Source organism: Sceloporus occidentalis, unplaced genomic scaffold (genome assembly GCF_023333645.1).
Source record: "Sceloporus occidentalis isolate IW3139 unplaced genomic scaffold, rSceOcc1.0.p SCAF_10, whole genome shotgun sequence".
Lineage (NCBI taxonomy): Eukaryota > Metazoa > Chordata > Lepidosauria > Squamata > Phrynosomatidae > Sceloporus > Sceloporus occidentalis.
Window position 1 is genome coordinate 8,147,792 of NW_028316990.1, and position 23,983 is coordinate 8,171,774.

General features: G+C 42.2%; 1 protein-coding gene across 5 annotated transcripts in view; it reads left to right on the plus strand.

Annotated features, from left to right (window-relative positions):
* LOC149305798 (protein BANP-like) overlaps positions 1 to 23,983 on the plus strand; it is a 177,127-nt gene that overhangs the window by 7,963 nt on the left and 145,181 nt on the right. For 2 of the 5 annotated variants that reach the window (XR_016271701.1, XM_089476708.1), the window contains exons 1-4: positions 1,067 to 1,164; positions 14,405 to 14,533; positions 15,620 to 15,714; positions 16,377 to 16,576. Coding sequence is in view for 4 of the 5 variants with exons in the window: in XM_089476708.1 (XP_089332834.1) it covers positions 14,464 to 14,533; positions 15,620 to 15,714; positions 16,377 to 16,576 (365 nt within the window). In the remaining variant the exon portion in view is untranslated. Of the gene's footprint in view, positions 1 to 1,058; positions 1,165 to 12,916; positions 13,129 to 13,151; positions 13,340 to 14,404; positions 14,534 to 15,619; positions 15,715 to 16,376; positions 16,577 to 23,983 lie in introns of those variants that run through there. The other 3 variants (XM_089476709.1, XM_089476710.1, XM_089476711.1) reach the window with 3 other exon arrangements.

A 23,983-nucleotide genomic window follows, 5' to 3' on the forward strand; every position in this document is an offset into this window, starting at 1 on the left:
TGGAGGACCTAGATATTCCTAGAGAAGAACATATTAATCAAATCCGTGAATATCAAAGCCGCAAATATGGAGGGATGAGTGTAATGCAGTTTTCTAATCCTTGAGACTTTGGGTGTATCCACACTGCAGAAATAAAGTGCTTCGGTCCAAAACACACAGCAGAAATAATCCACTTTGAGACCACTTTAACTGCCCTGGAATCCTGGGAATTGTAGTTTATTGTGGCCCAAGAGCAGTCTGACAGAGAAGGTTAAATGTCTCACAAAACAACAATTCCCAGAATTCCTTAGCATTGGGCCAAGGCGGTTGAAGCGATTGCAATTCTAAAGTGAAGCTATTGTGCGGTTTTCTTGGCAAGACTTGTTCAAGACTTGTTCTGGGGATTGTAGTTTTGTGAGACATTTAGCCTTCTCTGTCAGGGAGCTCTGGAGCCCCAACAAACTAGAATTCCCAGGATTCCATAGCACTGAGCCAGGGCATTTAAAGTGACCTCAAACCAGAGTATTTCTGCAGTGTGGATTGGACCTCTGTTCCTATCTCCAAAGAAAGTCCTCTTGTGGTCCAAAGCACACCACAGAAATAATCCACTTTGAGACCGCTTTAACTGTTCTATCTCAATTCTAGGGAATTCTGGGAACTGTAGTTCTGTGAGACGTTTAGCCTCTGTCAGAAAGAGCTCTAGTGCCACAATAATTTACAGTTCCCAGGATTCCCTAACACTGAGTCAGGGCAGTTAAAACGGCCTCAAACTGGATTATTTCTACAGTGTAGAATGAGAACACACTTAATCCACACATTTCAGTTTTAAGGACTTCAATTCCCAGCGCGCCCTGCGGCCCTTTGTAATTTTTAAAAACCACCACACATTCTAACCACAACTCCCATAATGCAAAGGGAGTTTAGAACACAGGTTTGTCGGGCGCGAGGCACGCCGGGAGTGGTAGTCCGGGCGCGCGGAGGGACTGCTGGGGTCCCAGTGCGCATGCGCGGCGGCTGGGTCTGTGCAGAAGGGAAGAGGCTGAGGCGAGGGAATGCGCGAGCGAGCAAGTGTGTCGTTGGCGCATGCGCAGTGGCGACTCCGGGAAGGATCTCTCGCGAGGAAGGACGCCATTATCGCAGCCGCCCGAGGATCCCAAACACCACGAGAATTCGGCAAGGCAAACGGTAACCTCGCTTCTCCCTTCAGGCGGAGGCCGGGAAGGGTTGGAGCGGCCGGGAAGGGGCGCTTTCGGCCCGGTTCCTCACGACGCCAGACGCCCTCGCTCGGTTTCGCTTCTCAGAAGCGGAGAGGGAGGGAGGGGGAGCACAAGAGGGCGGGGCTGCGATGCACTGGCCCCGCCCCTTCTCTATTGGCCCCGCCCCTTTCTTAGCTGGGAATTCTTTCCTCCTCTTCAGCCTCTGCACTGCAGGGTTAATCCACTTTCATACCGCTTTAACTGGCAGGGCTCCATTTTACACAGTTTTGGGATTTGTAGTATGTGTGTGTGTATATATCTGAATATAAAATACAAAAACCCAGCTGTTCTGTTATTATACTGTTACAATCACAAAATATATTATCATAGATCTACTACAGTCTTAATATTTCCTAATCTACAGATGATAACATTCATAATGTCCTCTGCAATTGGGAGTTGTAGTTTGCAGATTTTTTGGGGGGGGGATGTCAGGCTCAATAATCACTAGCAATGGAGGGTTAATCCAGTTTCATAACACTTTAACTGCCAGGACTCCCATTTTATACAGTTTTGGGATTTCTAGTTTGCAGATTTGGGGATTTCAGGCCCCACAATCACTAGCACTGCAGAATTAATCCAGTTTCATACCGCTTTTAAGTGCCAGGGGCCCGCTTTACAGGGTTTTGGGATCTGTAGTTTGCAGATTGCAGGGGTGTCAGGCTCAATAATTACTAGTACATGGAGGATTAAGCCAGTTTCATAGTGCTTTAACTCCCAGGGCTGCATCCTACACAATCCTGGGATTTGTAGTTTGCAGATTTGTGTGTGTGAGGCTCAATCCATCTTGACGCTGCTTTAACTGCCAGGGCTCCATCTGCTCCTCCAAATGATTGAAGCGGCTTGCATTAAAATAAACCAATAAAACTTAATAGCAATATACAGTAATAACATTGCAACCCTACTCCTCCCTAACCCTCCTATCAATAATAATACTGTAATAAAATACACTTACATTATCTATTATCATTATTATTATTTATAACAATACAGTTTTGGGATTTGCAGTTTGCAGACTGAGGGGGTGTCAGGCTCAGTATTCGCTAGCACTGCAGGATTAATCCAGTTTCGTACCGCTTTAGCTGCCAGGGCTCCTTTTTACACAGTTTTGGGATTTGTAGTTTGCAGATTGAGAGGTGTGTCAGAAACAGTATTCGCTAGCACTGCATGCATGGTTAGTTCCTGGGACCTTTATTGAAGTGAGCCACTAAGATCTGAAGCACACCAACAGCTTGTTTAGAAAGCCATGGTGTGCTTTCACAACAGGGAGGTTAAAACATGGCTTGCTTGTACAACAAACAAAGAGATGGAAACACTTCTCTGGTGCGCAGCTCTTAGTTCTCGCTCACTAGTGTAGTGACCCAGAAAGAGTTCCCTACCTTGGATCAGGCATTGATCCGAATGGAGACAGCAGCCATGAAGTCAGAAGAAGACTAGGAATGGGAAGAGCAGCCATGAAAGAACTAGAGAAGATTCTGAAGTGTAAAGATACACAACTGAGCATAAAAGGAGATCAGGGGTCTGAATTTGCAGGACCGAAGCAAAGCAGCGGAGGACAGGGAGTCTTGGAGTTGTCTCACCCATAGGGTCTCCATGAGTCAGGGCCAACATGAGGGTGGATAACAACTACATTGTGTAGTGGCTTTAGTGTTGGACTACATCTCTGGGTTCGAATCCCCACTCTATCATAGAAACCCACTGGCTGACTTTGAGCAAGTCATATTCTTTCATAGAGTCAGGGGAAGGCAATGGCAACTGTCCTCCGAACAAATCTTGCCAAGAAAACCCCATGATAGGCTTGTCTTTGGATCACCGTACGTTGGAAACAACTCGAAGGCAGACAACAACCACCTGAAAGGTGCCTCCTGTTTACACTTAGTTGGGGGAACCGACTTTGTGGCTCACAGTGGGGTATACTGAGCGTTGTGCTGTAGCTTGCGCTTGTGCATTTGAGTATTTTAATGGGGAAAAGCTAATTCTCTTTTCTTTTAAGCTATGTGATTCATGACAGGAGCTACCATCCTGCAAAAGGGCAAATAAATTACAGTACTGCAGTTGGAACCATAACTGATGGCAGGGTAGTTGGCCAACTTGAACGTACAAAATGGTTTCTGGTGGGTAGTACAGCCTTTTTAGTCTATTGCAGAACCCCCCCCCCCTCGCTTCAAAATACCTTGTGGTACCTTAAAGGTGAACACATTTTATTTGGCACACACTCTTGGCTTGTAGCCCACTTTGATGCATTGCATTTGATGGAGTCAGGCTCGGTCTTGCATCTTACAGAATCTGCATCTGATAAGCTTGCATCTCATGGAATTTGTTAGTCCTTAAGGTGCCAGAAGACTTTTGCTTTTGCATAATCGTATTTATTCGGAGCTAGTTTGTAATGCAACCATAGGCTTATGGTTGTTCTTGAAATACACAGTGGAGTCACCTTTGGAAACAGGCATGGAGAAAAATGCCTGCGTTTGTAGTCAATTATTTAACTCCTAGTTTCACTCTTGACAGAAAAAGGGCTTGCCTTGGGGACACAGCAGCACAGCGAATAAGGACAAATTGCACCTCCTTTGATCTGGCAAGAATCAAACATTTCTATAAAGGTTGTCAGAAAGCTGTTTTGTGTTTTTAGAACTTGAGTAATACGAACATGTTGGAGCTACCAGCCCAAGCCCACAAACCTGGATGCCTTGTTTGGTTTGCACGTGACGCAAAGAAAAGCCACATATGAAAAATATGAAGTACATTTAATACCCTACAGCTGTATGCACTTCTGGCCAAACCAGAGCTGTTTATATAAATGTACGCTTTTGTTTTGCGTTAGGTTTGGCCTTCTGAAGAAAATGCAGGACTCTGAGCCAGCGTTGCTTTAGCACAAACAATGAGGCAGTACCTGTTCTAGTCATCCCTTACTGTTGGAATAGGTTAAGTTAGATGCCAGCGCACTCAAAGACATCAAGATTTTAGTTGGTAAAGTGATGCCAAGCATAGTTGGCTGATACATTACACCTCTCTTTTGTGCATGGTATGGAAATGTAGTGTTTTATTGAAGGTTCAGTCAGTCAGGGCAGGGAAAGCAATGGAAAGAGAGGAGAGAAGGGAAAGTCACTGGAGCTGCTGGGGATTATTATGTTATGGGTTTAGGAATGACCTGCTCATGGGATGCCTTGAACATAGGCTGCTGGATCCTGAATGGGACCTTTGGCAGTTTTAAAGGGACCATGATACTTATCTACAAATTATACACACCACAGAGAGAAGTCAATAGTATTGAAATATCATAATTTAGTGACAGAACATATGCTTTGCATGCTGAAAGTCCCAGGTTTTATCCCAAGTTAAAAAGGATCAGGTAGCAGATTATGGGGAAATAATGCCTGAAGAAGGGTAAGGAGGAAAGTGCCAATGCTGAGCATAAGAAACCCTCAAAAATAATGACCATGGAAGATCTACAAGAATTCGCTCTAGCCACAAAGGAAATGGAAATAGTCCAAGAGTTCACATACCTGGGATCATATATTGATCAGAACAGAGACTGCAGTCAAGAAACTGGAATAAGACTAGGATTGGGGGGGCTGGTGCGAAAGAACTGGGCAAGATTATAAAATGTAAGGACATAACAGTGAACATTAAAGTGATGATCGCCCAAGCCAGATAATAATAATAATAATAATAATAATAATAATATATTTTTATCCCGCCTTTCCGATAGGATCGACTAGGATTGTGGAGGGCTGCTATGAAAGAACTAGACAAGACCATAAAACGTAAAGACATGACTGAACACTAAAGTGTAGGTCAACTAGGCCAGTGATTCCCAAATTTTGGTCCTCCAGGTGCTTTGGACTTCAACTCCCAGAAGTCCCAGCCAACATGGCCAGCAAGCAGGAATTCTCGAAGCAGAGGTCCAAAATATCTGGAGGACCAAAGTTTGGGAACTGCTGGTCCAGGTCATATCATTTCCTTTCCGCATGTATGGATACAAGAGCAGAACAGTGAATCAATATATCTTGAAATATATCTGAAGCCATTCCTGTTTCTCTCTGATGGTATGCATCCCTGCTTTTCCTTGTTGTCATTCAAAGTGTCACCCCCCTGTTGACATTTTCTTCACTGCTGCTTTCTGTTCTCAGCAGTGCAGTTGGCCCCCCACCTTTGTGGCTTTGGCTTTTGCGAATTTAATTATTTACGGTCTTGATTCATATGCTCTCTCTAGGAATCCCTGGGCCATCCAGCGCAACTCTGCCAGAAGCTGGCCATAGAGTTGTGCTGGAGAACCTACATGTTCCTAGAGAAAACACTTCTCTGGGCATTTGTAGGTCTTCCAGCATGATTCTATGATCATCCTCTGGCAGATGTTGACCACAGAGATGCACTGGAGATGCACTGGAGAGGTGTTCTCTCAGGTAAAAAGAATGGTTTTCTTATTTTAATTGCAGTTTTTCCACATTCACGCAGGTCCTTCACCTCTAACTGTATTGAATGTGGAGGGACCACTGTATATCATTCCATCTTTCCCATTTCAATCGGGAACAGCAAACCAAATGAGTTTGCTTTAGTAGAAGCCGCAGCAAAGCTCACCTGGCTCCTTCACTTTGTTTTCACCACTCAGCACACTTACAAATGATGCATCTTCTTCACCAGATGGCGCTCTACACTTGCAAGTTACTACTGGCTTAGTTACTCTTTGCTCATTCAGTACCAATTTGACATCCCTGCTACTTCAGTCTTTTTAGCCATTGGTCCCATCCAAGTATCTTTTGTTGTCGTTGTGGATTTTGATTCTTTCCACCCCCATCCCGTTTTGTTTGAAAACTGCTGGACATCCTCTGAAGGAGAGTTAAAACACAACCTTCACTTAAAATAAATATTTAAACTCAGAATTGTTCTGCTGTGTAATTTGTTTTGACAACGTCACTCAAAACAGTTTGACAAAGTTGCGCCATAATCTGCGTTCAGATCCCCTGAAGCGGATTACAGACAATCCAGGGCAGTCCTCGGTCCAAGCGATTTCGTTCCCCTGGCTGTCTTTTTTGGATTGTCACAATAACGGTGCAAGAGTCCAAGCGTGACTCTTGCAATCCGGCCATGTCCGTGTTTACTCATACGCAAGTCTTGGCGAGCGAAAGAATTCCCTCTAGGTGTGCCGAGGACTGGAGCCTTTTCTTCATTTCTTTTCTCTCCGTCCTGTTTATTAACTCAGGGTGAGAAAAGGTTAAGCAGATGGTTTGCGCAGCATTTGAAACAGTATATTGGAAGTGTATGAGAGCACACCCTTGGCAGCCTAGTGCAGTTATTGCATCTAGTCCTTGGGTTTATTTTAGATGGCAGTAGGTTCTGAGTTAGAAAACCGAAAGTCAAATCTTTCCCCACTTTTCTTTCCATGTGGGGCTGAGATCCAATCCCATAAGGTTCCTTGCAGGAGGGGATGACTCTCTTGTTCTCTTCTCAAAAGGAGGAAAGTAGAGTGGAGAATTTCCCTGGCTTGACATTCGGCACTTTCGATGTTGTAAGACTAGTACTAGCCAATGCACCCGTCAACATCTGGAAACCTCCTTGATTCCTAACCCTGAGCTGGATGTTGTGAATTCCCAGTCCCATATAAGAGACAGGTATCTGAGTCTGCAAACACCAGGAAAAAGACTGAGCAGATTTCTGGTAGGGTTTTCCCTATTTACATCTCGATCCATTGCTTTAATCCATCAGCCTCAACATCGTACAGCAAAAATACAGTGTTGGTATAGCATCATTTATTCTGCACCTGAGCGCAGCAGACAACACTGTATTTTTTGCTGTACAATGTTGATGTTGGTGGATTAAAGCAATGTATCGGGAGGTAAATAGGGAAAACCTCAACCTTAGATAGCATGGCTAGGAATGCTGGGAGTTGCAGTTCAACAACACCTGGACAGCTGTATGGTTTGCTGCCCTAATGTAAACTAATAAGAGACTGAAACCAGTCTCGGATTTACTCTCTCAAGGCTGCTATTGTGTTTTTCAGTAGTCTCATTGTAGTCATTTTGGCTTCTAGGGAGAGGTCTTGAATCCATTCATTTGTCTTTTGGGCAGTCATAGAACCATAGAGTTGGTAGAGACTACAAGCATCTTCCAGTCCAACTTCTGCCATGCAGAAAATCAAAGCATCCCCAATAGATAGCCATCCAGCCTCTGTTTAAAAACCCCCAAAGAAGGAGATTCCACCAAAATCTCCGAAGGAGAGTGTTCCACTGTCTAACAGTTTTTACTGTCAGGAAGTTCCTCTTAATGTTTAGGTGGAATCTCTTTTCTTTTAGCTTGCATCCATTGCTCTGGGCCCTAGTCTCTGGAGCAACAGAAAACAAGCTTGCTCTTTCCTCAATATGCCACCCCTTCAAATACCTAAACAGGGCTATCATATCACCCCTTAACCGTCTCTTCTCCATTCTATGGTATCCATAGAATATCATGGTATCCTCCCATCACCACATTCCAAATGAATTGAGTCTCCTCCTTTCATCTTTCTTTATTGTCCCGGTTTCACGTCCACACATAAGTATTAGAAATAATACGGCCTGCATGATTTCTGACATCAGTATTTAGTGATACGTGTTTACACTTGAACAAATGCATATATCATAGAATGAAAGACTCATAGAAGCATAGAGTTGGAAGGGACCACAAGGGCCATCCAGTCCAAACCCCTGTCATGCCTTATGGCCTCCATTGCATACTGAATGCCACTTTAATTTAATGGAATTGTGCCCAAACACATTACTTACCCAACTGTTGTCCTTGTCAACTATGCCTGTATGTATGTATGTATTATGAGAGCCAATGTGGTCTAGTAGTTTGTGCATTGGACTATGGCCCTGGAGACCAAGGTTCAGTTCCCGGTTCAGCCATGGACAAGTCACAAGTCACACACTCTCAGCCCTAGAAAACCCCACAATAGATTTGCCTTAAAAATACTCCATTTGTTGCAAGTGGCTGAAATGTGAAGCCAGTGTTTACAGCTGTAAAGGCTGCACAACATTGTAGGTCTGTTTCAGTGTGGATTGTGCAACAAATTGTGGCTCTGGGTGGCTTTGGGCAAGTTGTGCTCTCTCAGCATCAGAGGAAGGCAATGGCAAACCTTAGAATACATCTTCCCAAGAAAACACTTGTGATAAAATTTCCCTAAGCCAGAGTCAGCACTGTGCTGTTCGCCCGAAACGTTAGTCACAAATCTAAATATTGGCTTATTGTGTTTAGGAGATCTCAGTAAATCTGCTGATGAAATACTTGCTTAGGGAAGGGCTTGCTTGGGAATGGCCTCTGTGGAATTTACATCCATGTGGGATGCATGCATTTAAGGCAAAGAAAACATTGATAGCTTCCTTTTGGTACCTTTTAGGTTTATGAACCTCTTTGTGCTTAGATATAAACTGAAATTCCCAAAGAGTAGCAGCAGCAGTCATGGGAACAGATGCTAATTGATGTTTTGTACTAGGGACTGGCTTTTTATTTTATAATATAGCATTTTTTGTCCATTAGTTTAATATTTGCAAGAATGTATAGTATGCAATTCAGAACTGGAAGATCATCCGAGAAGAGAAGACAGCCTCTAACATTTAGGAGGAATTGCCGTGAGGAACAGAAATAAAAAGAAAAAAGAAAACTAGCATGATCTATGACCTATCTATCCATCCATCCATCCATCCATCCATCCATCCATCCATCTTTATTTACAGTCAGTAGACCTGACAAGACATGCTGTAACTTAAAACCATACGGAAAGATATATATATATATATATATATATATATATATCTCTTAAAACCATATAAAATAGAAAAGTTACATAAAAATACAGGAAGTTTACATGAAATTATCAGTTTAGGTTACAACACCGGAGATTATTTTTGGTTATATAATTATAGATCTAGGTTACGTTGCTGTTAGTCTGGCCCCTTTTTGACCAATATATGAATAAGGCTGAAGATACTAACATTTCTCAGATGCTAAGTTTATTGGGTTTGGTGCTTGCATGATGAGAAGCTTAGGGTTTTCCCCCCTAATGCAAGTAATTTTAAAGTACCTTTTGGGACATGAATCAAAATAAAAACATGACAAGAGCAGCACACACATAAGACTCCCTTTATACCTTTCTTTGCAGCGGACGAAATCTAACTTTCCAAAAGCCTTCTGAGACTTACTGTGTTTTGATGAATTACGCTCGCCTTAAAAGTGGTCCTCGGGGAATTAGACTCACAATGTGATTGACTTTCTCTGGCTGAAGGGCTGCTTTCTCTTTATTATGTTATTCTTATTAATCAGGGTTACAATACGTTGACATATGATGTAATTTGGTTTGGGAGGAATGGGCTAGCGCAAAGATGACTAAGATCTCGCTGCCAATGGGTCTGGAGCCTGGAGCCAAGTCCAGGGTTTGTAAAGTCAGAGCAAATCGCAAGAGGTGAGGGTTTGCAAAAGCGCATGGTTAGCCGTTCACGTCAGAGTTGGATGGAGGACATTGGGCTACTAAAGGATGGAAGGCTTGGCTGCCATTTGGTGCTCCAGCAAGGAAATGTGGTGCATGAAATAACCATGACAACTGTGTATGTTAATAACTGTTCACTTTTCTCTGGGTTTATTCTTCTCTCCTTTGGAAAAGGCTTGTTCTTCATCCAGTGATTTCTTTTTTTAATACTAGGAAAGGATTTGTATTGGTACAGTAAATTACTACAGCACCACAAACATGCTGCGATAGAAGCAAATTGTTTCAGAAGACTAAAACAGCCAAGAATGACATTTCGAGCAAATGCCCTTTGAGTGCTGGAAGAAAACCCTTCCTTGCGCCTTGACAGGTGTCCTGGTTTAATTAGTTTTACTTCGTTTTATACGTTTTTAGAGCAACAGTGACAGCCTTCCCATGCTGAGTGCAGATTTTTGGACTAAAGTGTTGAAATTCCTGGAACAAATATTAAAGATTGTTCCGTTTTTTGTTTTGTTTTTATCTCTTGCAAATGTTTGGACAGTTCTGTTTTTGAAGAGGAATGAGTTCTGGGACAAAGCTCATTCCCAACATGGGACTGGAAAATAATTGCGTTATTTATTTAAAGCATTTCTGTATCTCCTCCCAGCCCCGCAAGAAGGGCTCCATAGGTGACAGACAAATAAAAACCAATGAAAACAATACAAGGAGAGAGACATTTTAAAAACCCATTAAAATACTCCTTTGAAACTCCTAAAAGCAGTATAAAAACTAGTTGCCATAATCAAATATATATAAGCCTGCCCTTCGAAGAAAGGACAAAATGTCAGCATTTGGGCAACTTGCTGCCCAGAGCTCCTCTCTAGTCATGGTTTTATCTTTTGTCCCAATGCCAGTTCAGAAAGATGCCCAGAGTGTCCCGACTTTTCTGTATTTGTGACAAAAGCGACTGAAGATTTTGTGGACTTGATCCTCTTTTTGTCTGACAGTCCATGTTTTATCAGGAGTAAGTCCTACACCCTGAGATTTACTGTTTCCCTTAATATCTAAGCAGTCAATCTAAGATGCCAATCTAACCTCCCTATGTAAGGACTTCTGGAGCCTTAAGGTAACCATTGGGAAGGGCCATGCTCCTACCAGATGTACCTGTGAAGGCGGTGAGACAGAAAGAAGGGCTTTCCCAGCAGATTTCAAAACACAAGCAGATTCGGAAGAGAGAATATGGTCCTTCAGATAACCTAGACTGGAACCATGTAGGGCTTTTGTGGGCTTATTTTACCAGGCTGGACTACTATCTTCATGCCCTGTTTGTTGGTTCGTTCTTTCCAAGGCATCTGGTTGGTGTTTGTGGAAACAAGGTGTTGGACATTGCAACCTGTATCAGAGCTTGGGAAAGTTAATGTTTTGGACTTCCTATTCCCAGAAATGTGCAGCTAACCAACCAGGTCCTTGGATGGGCTACCTGGTTGTGTGAGTTGTGGTCCAAATAAAGTAACGTTTCCAAGCTCTGAATCAGTTCGGTTTTATTTCCTTAGGTTCTGATGGAAGTGGTGTTGAGATAAGGAGAGCCCAAGCATCCTCCAAGAAACTGTCTATTCCAGAAACTCTATGTTCCAAACATTATGTCTCTATGAAAAGTGCAGAAAGTACCTGCCATGACAAAGCGCCCCATCATAAACTAAATAAAGGAGCAGGGCCAGCCAGCCATCTTTATATGGAGGTCTGGAATAAGCTTCATATGATGCAAGCTTCTCAATTTGGAAAAAGAAAGAGGAAATGTAAGAGACTAGACTGAATTCCTCTTCCTTGGCAGGACGCAACGTGGATTCCTAAATCCGATAAAGATCCAACATTACTTGAGACCTATCTGCCTGTATCTCATCTCCGCGTAGATGACAAAATGCTAACCTCTGTGTTGGCTTGGAGATTAAATAAAGCATCATTCATACAGATTAAACTGGGCTTTTGCAAGCTTTCTAAACTAAAATAATAACAACCCAGCGGCATCCATAGATGTGGAGAAGGCCTTTGATAGGCTGGAATGCAGTGTAGGAAGAGCACATCAATGCTAGCAAGCCATAGCTCACTTTATATTTTAACATATACTGTATAAACACCCAGGATAGTCAAGATTGCAAGCTTCAAAAACCAAGTTGTTGCGATGTGATGAAAATTTGTCATGACTTCAGGGGGAAATATTTGAAGTGGATTTTGTTTAGTTTTACTGTATTTATACAATTCTGGATTCGTCATGAGAACGCATTGCATGGTGGTTTCAAATACAGATGCATACACCAACACTATTTCAAATCTGGGTTGCTGTACTGATTTCATCTCTGTGCGATTTTGATTTTTGGAGGAGAGTAAGGTGGCAGGGAAGATGAACTTGCCTTGGTTTTGTCCCTTTCTTCATCCTTATGGGCTGGAAGATTAATTCTCTTCAAGCACAGGGCAGGGCTTTCCGTAGCATTTGCAGTTAGTGACATTATGAAACAGTAATCCTAGCACAGCTGTTTTATTATGTTAACACTGGCCGATTCCCAGGACTTCTGAGAAATGGCAAACTTAATTTGCCAAAATGATAGAAATGGCAACCACATGCCCTGCGTCTCTTGCCAGATTGCTCGGGCACCTTGCCACCACAAATGCAATCATAATAGTTTTCACGGGAGATCCGAATTTCAAATGAATCTCTCTTGGCAGCGGAAGTGTTTTGAGTAAACAGCCCTGATACCGTGTGGTGTCCTCATTTGGAAGGATTTAGCATGCATTTTTCCTCCCTTTTTCTTTTTTCATTTTTGAATCAGCAGCTGCTGCCTAGGCTGGTCCAGAGGCCTTGGTGATGCTCTGGTGTGTTTGTGCATCTTGTCAAGTTGTACTCCACCTGCCTCTTTTAATTGCATTCCTGCGTTTGGGAAGGAGGGATGAGACGGAGGAAACCATTTTGTGTAGCTGGCTTTGCGTCAGCGCCAGTGGTTAGCAATGGGTTGCCATTTCCACTGACAAACCAATATTACCTTGCCAATATTTTTTATTCCAGGCATTTTTTAAAAATTAAGATCGGTCTGCCTGTCCTTATATTTGTGTGTGTCTCTCCTCTAATATTTCTCTCTGTCCCCCACCTCCATCCTCAAACTGTGGGAAATGCAGATGTGAATTGCTCCAGTGGTTTTAATTCGGCTTTTGGATGCGGGAGATTTCCCTTAATAAGACCTCTAACCATCCTTGACAGGGAACTCCGGAGGGACAGTGTTGAAAAATACTTGGCTCTAGAACTGGGACTGAGAGCTGGAATGCAATACTGCAGGAGCTGAATTGTGGAAACTCTGGAGACCAGAGAGCGAAACCTGATTCAGTTCAGCCGAAAGAAGCTTCCAAATCTCATTTTGCACTGACAAAGAGATCCTACAAGAGCGCATCACTTCCAGGTGTTATTCTTCCTATGTGAGCATATAGATAAATAGATTGGTTATGAAGGCTCTGAGTGACTTGAAACTTGAATGTGAGATGTGAGCTAAGATGCTAAAAGTGGGACACAAGCTAGTCCAGTTTATACACACTTAAGTCCCATAGACTTTGGAGTGCTCAAAAGCAATTACTGTATTACTCTTGAAGATAGTACTACTACTGGCCCTTGCAGTTTCCCACATAGAAGGTGAGTTGTATATTTATGCAATCTCCACAATCTCCTATAAGCCCTGATCAGAGTTTTGGTATTGTGGTATATATGCCAAGGTTGCATGGAAGCTAGGAATTAGAAGAAACCTCTTTAGTTATTTAATTCTCCTCAAGGCAAAGGCCATCTTGTTACCGCGGATCAACACCTATAAGGAATTCCTGATCTCCATGGGATTTCTTGCCTGCAGTGCAAGGCAGAGATAACAAGTGCTCTTTCCCAAGTCCCATTATATACAATGCTATAATAAAATGGTGCCCCTTATATAAAATGGTAAAATCAAGGTTTGCTTTTTGGAATGTGTGTGTGTTATATAATATACACACACTGTATAGGTAATATTTTCAATCCATGGATGCAGAATCTGTGGATGCAGAGGGCCAACTGTATAACTGCAAATTTTATTGACTAAGCCCTAAGCCATCCTATTCCCACTTACCTGTGACTAAACCACAATGGAACCAAAATCCTCAATAGACTGGGGGAAACATTGAATTACAGTGCTCAGTTTAAAAAGTTAGTGGGTGGAAACTGACTGCCACTCCTAGCAAAGAAGCATTGGAGTGATGTAGAAAACCCATCTTGGTGTCACTGTCTGTACACACCTTCTGCTTGTTTGTAGGTGATTCCACCAAAGTCATGAGTACCCAGACTCAAGATATAAGAGCTTTTGAGTTTCTGCTCACAGTGAGAGTGATAAAGGGGTCCAGTTTTACTTCCTCTTCCATTGCATCCTTATTAATGGAATGGGGAATTTAGACATTAGCATTTAATGAGTGTGAACATTATGCTGAGAAGGTTCTAGAGGCTACGAGAAGGTTGTCCGAGGCTGTGCTGTGATAAATGACCATTTAAAATCTTTTTATTACAAATGGGTGTTTCCTTTCAAAATGAACAGCAATTGATAGATATTTTTGAAAAGGCTCATGGATATGGTTTGAATGCACTCTTTACCTATATGACATTTGTCGAACAATACACCAGCTGGCCTCTCAAGAGTTTTGACATGTGGCGACACTAACTTTGCTTTATGATGTTTTGTAGAATCAGATCTGCATGAATTAACGGATCTCCTTGGGTCAAACACTGCGACCTGTTTCTGAATGATGACAGAACAGGATTTAGCAGATGTGGTTCAGATTGCTGTGGAGGACTTGAACCCAGATCATCCAGGTATGTTGCTGGAGGGATACACAGTGGGAAGGGTGATTCAAAGAGTAATAAATGCAACAGCACCCTTGTGTTGCTGGTGGTTATGTGTGCGTGTATTTCATTATGTGCATTGTTACAAATGCAGGAGGGTGCACTAATCACAGGAATGTCATTTCCCCTTGGAGTGTGCTACAGTGGTTTGAGTGTTGGACTATGACTCTGGAGATCAGGGTTCGATTCCTGGCTCAGCCATGAAAGCCACTGGATGACCTTGGGCAAGTCACATACTCTCAGCCTCAAAGGATGGCAATGGCAAACCTCCTATGAACACACCTTGCCAAGAAAACCCCATGATGGGGTTGCCTTAGGGTTGCCATAAGTTGGAAATGACTTGAAGGCGCACAACAAGCTCCCAGAATCCCCCACCCAGCATGGTCAATAGCCATGGACACTGGAGGATTCTGGACTTTATAGTCCAAAGTATAACTTTCCCAAACTCTTTCTCCAGTTACTGTGCGTATCTCCTGCATTATATGCTTTACTATGTTCATGGCCTTCCTTTGAGAATTTCCATTGATACTGAAATGTGGTTCCTTCCTTCAGTTTATGTGGGAGTGAAATTGAGAGATGATATTTACGAATCTGGAAAATTCATTATTTATTTTGAAAGTAATACATTGAAGTTAGTTGTATTTCTATATGTTGTTAAGCGGGAGGAAAATCTCAGTATCTAAAGAACGTCAAGGAGAGGAAAGCTGGAAATCAAAAATGTTTTGTTTGTAAGGTTAGTGTAACTCCTCTGTGTGTATATGTTTATATGTATATGTTTATTTATTTTAACCCTCTTATAGTATTGTGATCATATTTCATTATGTGTGTTTATTGTTTGATATGCTTAATTCAGAATATGGGTTTGGAAATGTTTAATAAAAAGACTGAGGGGAAAGCAGCTCTGGTTAAGAAAACAAATCTGGACTTTCCTTTGCAGGAAAAGCTAGAATGCTTCCTTTTCAGGTGCTATCCATTTTGTTGCTTTCGGATTAGCTCTTGTGCCTTGATGCCGTTTATTGAAATTCTGAGAATTGCTCTCTCTGTTTTGTTTCACAGTTGTGTTGGAAAACCATGAAGTGACAGATGAAGATGTAGACCCACCTTTAAAACGGCAGCGGATAGAAATTAATTGCCAAGATCCCTCCATTAAGGTTGTGTCTATGTTTCTTTGTTTTTGTGGTTGTTCACAAAACACAGCTAGTGCTTCTAACTTTAGCCCAGCTTACTTTCTCTACATTAGTTTTAATCTCAGTCCGCCAGAGGGCACACTAAAAATAGAAATTAAGCGATAATCGAAACAGGATATTATTTTTACTATAAGTAGGAAAAAGGCTCTTTCCCCCCACAGTGCTTCTCTTCAGTGATTTCTTTAAGGCTACTGCTTTGAATGCAGTGATTGCAGAAAAGAGGTATATAAGTACATTTGCTTTGCTTCAGATGCAAACCAACTTTCTATCTTACTGTTGCATTTTGTTTCCGAAAGCACCCAATATGCTCTTAAGATAGCTTCATTTAAAAAATACCGTGTTGGGCTCTTTCTTTCTTTCTTTCTTTCTTTTTTTGATGGAAGCTAGAATAATTGATAAATTCAATTTGGGGAGAGGTCCAGGATAACAAATAAAAAAAAATCAGAATGAAACTTATAGGTAATCCACCTATAAGTTATCCCATCTGTTTTGCAAATGTTTGCATTTATTGTCTGGGTAACCTGACGTTGCCTGGAATGCTTGTAGTATTTAGCATTTGATGCATTACGTGTTGTTTGGTTTGTAGGTTCTTAACTCTTGTTTATTTGGTTGCTTCTCCTCCGTAGTCGTTTCTGTATTCCATCAATCAAACAATATGCCTGCGATTGGACAGCATTGAAGCCAAACTCCTTGCCCTGGATGCCACCTGCAAATCTCTGGAAGAGAAACTGGATCTTGTCATGAACAAGCAGCACAGTCCCATTCAAGTCCCCATGGTTGCGGGCTCCCCACTTGGCGCTACCCAAACATGCAACAAAGTGAGATGGTAAGACCAGATTGCGACTGAAGATGGCATATGCTGCCTCCGAGGCATTTGTCTGGCACTGGCAAATTAGGGAACCTTTCTGGCTAACTGTCAGGGGGTTGATGTGCAGTTTAGAATGAGAAATAGATTCTTCTTGATGGCATTTGTTTTGCTAGTTTAGCAAACCTGCTTCCAATGAGTCAGGATTTAGCACAGTGTAATCAGAGCATGCAAGATACAGTACACATAAAACAAGTGAAATCTAGAAAGGTGTTGCTGGTTCTCACACATAGTCTGATGGTACAAAATGTGTTACAGTAGTTGCTGAACAGGCTTCTCTTTGCTTTGATTGGAGGGTTCTCTTCTCTTCTCTTGCCTTTTTTCTAATGGAATAATTACTCTGGCTGTACCTTGTGTGCTTTATTCTCAGTTACACAGTCCTCCATTGGAACATCTCCTTTTCACCTTGCTGTATCCACAGTCTTAGTGATATTTGTGCGTGTGTTAGACAGTTATTGGCAAGCTCTCTGCAAGTTTACTGAATATTTTTTCTGTTATGTGCTGCTAGAAAGTGATTTCAGTATTGCAGGTGCCCTGGATACATACAGAAAGAAGCTGTTCTCTTTTGACTCCGTCATGACAGCCTTGCACATCCGTAGCACAGAACATCTTTTGTTGACATAAATCCCTCTCGTATCTGATTTGGCATCCGTGTTTAGCCTTAATCCTCTCCTGGATGGCTTCTTCCTTGGTTTCTTTCCAAAACTGCTCCTCTTTCATGCCCAGTTTTAAAACATTTTTGGGGGGATGATAGTCAGGGATGTCAGTGTACAGTTAAAATCTTTGCTTCTTTTTTTAAATGCATATATTCTGACCTTATTACTGGATTTATAAAGTACTGATTGTCTCAGGTGTATCAATCTAAGATTCCAATCCCTGGCTATTTTATGAATGTGGTATTAGCAATCTTATATCTACCTTTGGAGATTGTGAAGGGATTTTGCTTCTCACAGGACTACATATTCTAGAGTTTGGGGTTGCTTCATTACTACTTGAGGATAAGCCCTAAAATCTAAAAATGTTCTCCTTCCTAGCTTGGGTGGGAAGCAGAATTTAGGTCAGCCATCATATCCATGATGCACTTGTAAGAGACAGTTATTTATATGATATCCGTTTCCAGTGAAGTGTGTAATCTTCAACCTTTCCTCTTTGTGTTGGTCCCTTTTGCTGAAAATAAACTTTAAAGAAGATTTCTGCAGCCAGATAACTTGATTAGAAACCCAGGAAAGCATGTCCAGTGATTGTCATCCGTCACCTCTTTTTATTGCCTAGAATCTAACTCCTCTTTGATAGTTTTCACATGCGTCCCTTGGTAGTATTTTAACTTGGGAAGTCTTTGAGAGGCATTCCAAGGCAGTTTAGCAGTTTCTCTCTCACCTGGGGAAGTACTTTTGTTGAAAACAATTTCCCCCCAGGCGGATCGAAGATGACCTCTATGTTATACAGCAGTGATGAACAGTTCTGCTCTGTCATTAAATGCCAGCAAAATGAGCCTTTCTGTTTTATGGGTTCCCATAAATATCAGCTTCCATAAGAGAGCGCAGAAATGCTGTAGGTAGAAAAGAGCAGGGGAAGGTTGTTATCGCTTGACTTATATTTAAGAGCCTTTCATTAGATTTGTGTGCTTTCCTAAATTACTTTGCCCTTTGGGTTTAAAGCAAAACTGGTTTGGGATTCCCCCTCCTGGGAGGCATTTCTCTTCTATGTATCAGTCATATTTCTTTTGCAGCCTCTATTTATGAAATACAAGTAAGAGGTGTCTTATGTCACTCCCTGCTTCCAGTCCCAAACTAGCCTCAGGAGTTTGAAAGCAAATAAAGAATGGTTATACTGTGTTCAGTGCTCTGCTTTTCTGGAATCATTACATTTTCTCTTGTGTTGAGTTCATCATAGAGGTGTTTGAAGACTCTGTTTCTCTGGTGAAAATGATAACTGCAGCCCAGTGACTTGGTGCATTGGGAGGAGATGATATAGGAATCACTTTCTGATAGAGTAATTGGACTTTTGATTAGAGCTTAGGACCGCTGTTGTCTGCAGTTCATCCATGATGCCACACAGGAATGTAAAAATACAATGAATAATGGCCAGAATACTTGTAATGTATCACTTATACAGTGTGCCCACGTCATACGTGGCTTTCAGCATATGCTGAAAGCTGTGCAGGAGTGCGCGGAGCACAAGGGGCAGTGCGTCCCATTCGGATGAATGTGGTGTGCGGCCGTGGTGCACACGCACCACCGCATGCATAAACCCCATGCACTTGAATGAGGCTTGAGCATGTGTGGTATTTGGCTTATGTGGGGGGGGGGGTGTCCGGAACGGATCCCCTGTGTAAGCCAAGAGTGGACTGTACTAGTGGTCCTCAAACTTTTTATCCTTGGGAATCCCCCCTTTATATCTATATGCAGATGTTGCCCCCCCTTGACTTAGTATATAAATAAAAATATTTTGCTTTCTTAGTGTGTATATTTTAATTCACACATTTCAAGTACTGTATATTCATATTTCAGCATTTTATAAGGAAATAACAGTGATCAAATTAGAACAGTTTTATTGAAGTAAATTCAGTATTTAACTCAATGCCTGTGTAAGTTTTACACATTAAAAAGTTTGGGAGAATGAGGAGGAGGAGGAATGAGGGCCTCTAAATCTCCTGCCCCCCTTGAGCAACTCTTTCGCGTCACTCCTGGCAGTCCTGCTCCATCATTTGAGAACCACTGCCTTAAACCATTTGCCCTCCTGTTCTAGGAGTTCCAGTTCTCCTTGTTTATTCCCTAAACAGTGGGCTCTTCCCACCTGCGGATCTGAGCATCCGCAGACAGCAAGCCCTGCTGTTTTCAGTGGAGGCACATGTGTGCCATTGAGGATTTGATGTCCCATGTTTGTTCTTATCCGTGGGAGGGGAGTCTGGAATGCATTCCCCCATAGATATGGAGGGCCGATTGAACAGTGGACCCTTGTTATCCGCTGGGGTTTGGTTCCAAGATCCCCCGTGGATAACAAAATCTGTGGATGTTCAAGGCCCATTAAATATAATGACATAGCAAAATGGGGTCCCTTATAAAAAATATTTGAAATGTATACTTTTTTTGAACAATTTCAAACCATGGATGCTTGAATCCATGTATGAAAAATCCGTGTATAAGAAGGGCTGACTGTACTTGGCAATTCTCTCACAATGTCAGAATTCTCAGTCCAGAGAACATAGTTATAGCTTTTCAAAGTACAAAGTGAGAGATGTTTAAAAACTCACATCCCCATGTATGTGTTTGTCACCCATTCCCCCTCTCATGCATTCCCCTTTAAAAAAATAGCGCCATAAGGTCCCATAAGTAAGTTGTAGTAGTGATTAAAAATAGATAGGAAACAAATATGTAGTTTTTACCCTTATCTACAAAGCCAGGCTTATCTTTCTCTAAGACGGTGTGGACGTTTACATCTGCTCCTATTTATTTTTGTTGCTAAATTAATATAATAGAAGGGGTGCTGTTTTCACATTTGTGTTTTACCATGGAGCCTTACATCAGATAAGAACTGTATACCTTTTCTTTGGAGAGAATAGTTTATAAATGCGAAATGTGGCAGCAGCAACAAGAAAGGGTTTTGCGACATCTTGGAGATGAACACATTACTTGTGCCCTAAGCTTTTTTTAGGCACAAGCCTGCTTCCTCAGATGAAGCATGCGTTCCTTCTACTTTAAATATATTTTTTAACATTGACGCTTCAATCCAAAGAGCTGCGCAGCTAGGTCCATATGCCTAACCAGCTGGCATTTCATAAACTTGACCAAGTTGCATCAGGCTTTGAACATTCACATAGGTATCTTTCACACTCACATGCTGGATTCAGATCTTCTACAGACGCGTCTCACTGTTTCCCTGGCCATCATCTGTTGTTGTTAATCTGAGGAACAAGGAAAGTTCATCACTTTCCTGGTGAGGTTAGAAAGGCGAGACACTTGCATCCACAACCTTTTAAGGCCTGCCAGTGCATTTCTCAGTTCGAACGTTAAAATGTTTAGCTCTTGACTCGGCGGATTGCTAGGCTCTCCTTGATGATCTTGTGTTCTGCCATAATAAACACCAGCTCAGATTTATATTCAGTACTTGACATGCAGCTCCTGGTTGTGGTAAGTTCGCTGTCCTTTTCAAGCCAAAGGTTACCAACCTCAGGAGGTGAAGGAGCTTTTCAACTTTCAGAGGAACACATTGTAAGATGAAAACTTGTTTGTTAAGATTGTTTGGTGAAAGGCTTTCTCATTTGTTCCCCATTGGGCTTGCTTACTTGGAAGCAAGTCTCACCATTTTCTACAGGGCTTACTTTTTAGAAAGTATGTTTAGATCCATATGCCTTAGATTCTGAGAATAACATGGCAGCCCCTGAGACTCTTTGGGTTTCACTACCAAATTGCAACTTTGCTGAGATGTTCTGAAATTAGTTTTATGTGGGTTTTTTGGGCTATGTGGACATGTTCTAGAAGAGTTTATTCCTGAGTTTTTGCCAGCAGCTTTTTGCCAGGAGCAGATGCCAGCCACAGATGCTGGCAAAACATCAAGAATAAACTCTTCTAGAACATGGCCAGATAGCCCGAAAAACCCACAAAAAACTATGGATGCTGGCCATGAAAGCCTCCAACTTCACATTGTTCTGGAATTCATTGGAGCCTCTAATGCATTTCTTTCACCTACCAAAACATTTTTTAGAAACAGACCCCCAAGGAGACCCTGTCCCATGTTCCCATTAAAGATTGCCTGGGAAAATGGGATGAAGAGAAGAGACTCCCCTGAAGATCTTAGCACCAGAGCAGGCTCTTCTAGGAGTTCATTAGGTATCCTAGACTCAATCCTTATAGGGCTTCATAACCTGTACTTGTTCTCAGTGTAGTAAGTTTAGCCTCTGCCATGTGGCAGATGGGCTTTGGAGTCTTTAGCATTAACAGCTGTCCAAAGGCATGAAAAGATTAATTTGTATTACTGACTTGGTTAGATGCCTTTTTGCACTGACTTGGCAGTTGTGGCTGGGAAGAAATACGCAGGCGGGGAATGGACTGGGGGAGTGAATTTTCTCTTGAAACAACCCGTTCTCATAGCTGTGAGTGGGGGGAGATGGGTCACAGTTGCACATTTTGATTTGCTTTATTTGCTTCTGCACTATCTAACTCTTGACAATTTATCTTCCTTTGAGGTCCAGCCCAGACCAGGTCGCCTTATAGCCAGACATAAGGAATTGGATCACAAACCAGTGATAGTACAGATAGAATTATTTGTTTAGGGGTCCAGCTCTACCTCTGGCTGTGAGGGGATGCTGGATCTGGAATACTTCTCTGTTTTATACCATCTGCTGCATCATTTACCACCAGTAAGGCTTATCTTACAGCAGTGATGTGTGTCGGTATTTGGTGCTGACGTCTTGGGGTGCCCTGGAATTGCAGCCTCTTCCACAATTGAATACCCACTTACTTCAGGTTCTGGGCTTTGCTACTTTCACTCAGTTCTTCCCTCCATTCTCCTTTAAAGTCAGTCACTGAGTTGCATAACAGAGGGGCTGTAATATGAGTCTGCTGTTTGTAACTGTAAGAGACCTTGGTGTGTGTGTGTGTGTGTTCTGTAGATGTAGCTGAGTGATGTGAGGTGCAACTTGTTTTTAAGATCTACCAGGTTGGGGTGTGTGATGTTGTGATGCTAATGAGATACAGCCTGTATTACATCTCTGTTAGGTCAGCTGGAATGCTTTTTGCTCTAGATCCTGCTACACACACACACACACACACACACACACACACACACACCCCTCTGCAACTCTGGTTATAGAAGTTCAGTCTTTTGTGATGCACACTATAGGAAGAGAAACTTGAGAAAGAGTTTCCAAAAAAAGACCCAGAGAAGGGAGTTATTGTAGCCTTGTAATTTAGTAACACGGGATGTGTGAAAAAGACCTACTGTGGTTACATATATTGCCCTTAGGAAAGCTATGCGCAAATCCGAACAGAAATATAGACTCAATAAATGGAATTAATGAAAACTTTAAGGGGAAAGTAATGAAGTTATACATATATACATTTGTCACTGGCACCAATATGTTAGCAGGCCTATCTTCTGGCTGTCAGCAGCAAAGCTGGGTGGGTGACCCCCTCCCAATTCCTTTTCTTTATATTTGAATTGCAAAGATGTTCACTGATCACCATAAACCATCGCGCAGCATTGGCCAAGTGCTTTTGAAAAGGAAAATGGTTTTGTCAGTTTTAATCGCAAAAACTTCAATGGCTTCATCTCTGGGGTATGCGGTAATCCTCTGTTTCCTACACTTAGGGTAGCAGATGTGATAATTCACCCGATAATATACTTTCCACTCAAATGTTTGGTTTACATCTGAATTCTTTCTCCTTCCTATACCTCCTCCCATGTCTAAAGCATGCAGATGGGGGCTTTCTGTGTCATATATGGTAGGAACTTTATTCCACCCTTGTTATCTTGGTATATTTGGTATATTTGGAACATTATTTGTCTGTCTGTGGGGTTAACACAACTCCAAATGTGCAACCTGACATCTGGAGCCCTTTTACATAATACAATTACAGTGTTGTGATTCCACTTTTAACTGCCATGGCTATATCCTGTGCAATCCTGGAGTTTGTAGTTTGATGAGGCACTACACTTCTCTGGCTGAGAATTCTAAGTACCCACTCCCTAAACTGCAAATCCCAGGATAACATAGGAAGTTGCCATTGATTGCAGTTAACCATAGAGTTCTAACTGTGTAGTGTGAAAGTGTGTATGAGCCTTCGAGTCTCCTATCAACTTATGGCCACCCTATTAATTTCGTAGGGTTTTCTTAGGCAAGTGTTACTCAGAAGTGGTTTTGTCAGTTGCTTCCTCTGAAATATTGCCTACAGCACTTGCTATGGGTCCCTTTTAAGGTTGAAAACTAAGGCCCTGTACAGACCGGCTTGAAAGGCCAGCTGGGGGACGGAGTCGGGGCGTTGCGTCCACATGATGCACGCCCCAGCTGGGCCCCCAGGGTGCCACACACCACTCTACACAGCGCATGGCATCACGCCACTCCAGTGGCACTGGGTCAAGATGATGCAGTGCCGAAGGAGCGCCGTATAGCCACAGCGCTGCAGCTATCACAACCTTTCCAGGGCACAAAAAGGAGCAGCGTGCAGTTGCTGCGGCCCCGATCTTGCTGAAAAGGAGCATCCCCTAAGTCTGCTTGAAGGAGTGGTACTTCAGTGACTAAGGGATTAGATAGCATTTGGTTTATTGCTCTATACCAATTTAAAGAATATAATTTTATCCATAAGTGTATCCTCCCATAATCTGTCCCATCCCCAGATTGATCAACTGTATTGGTCCATGTTGCTCTGC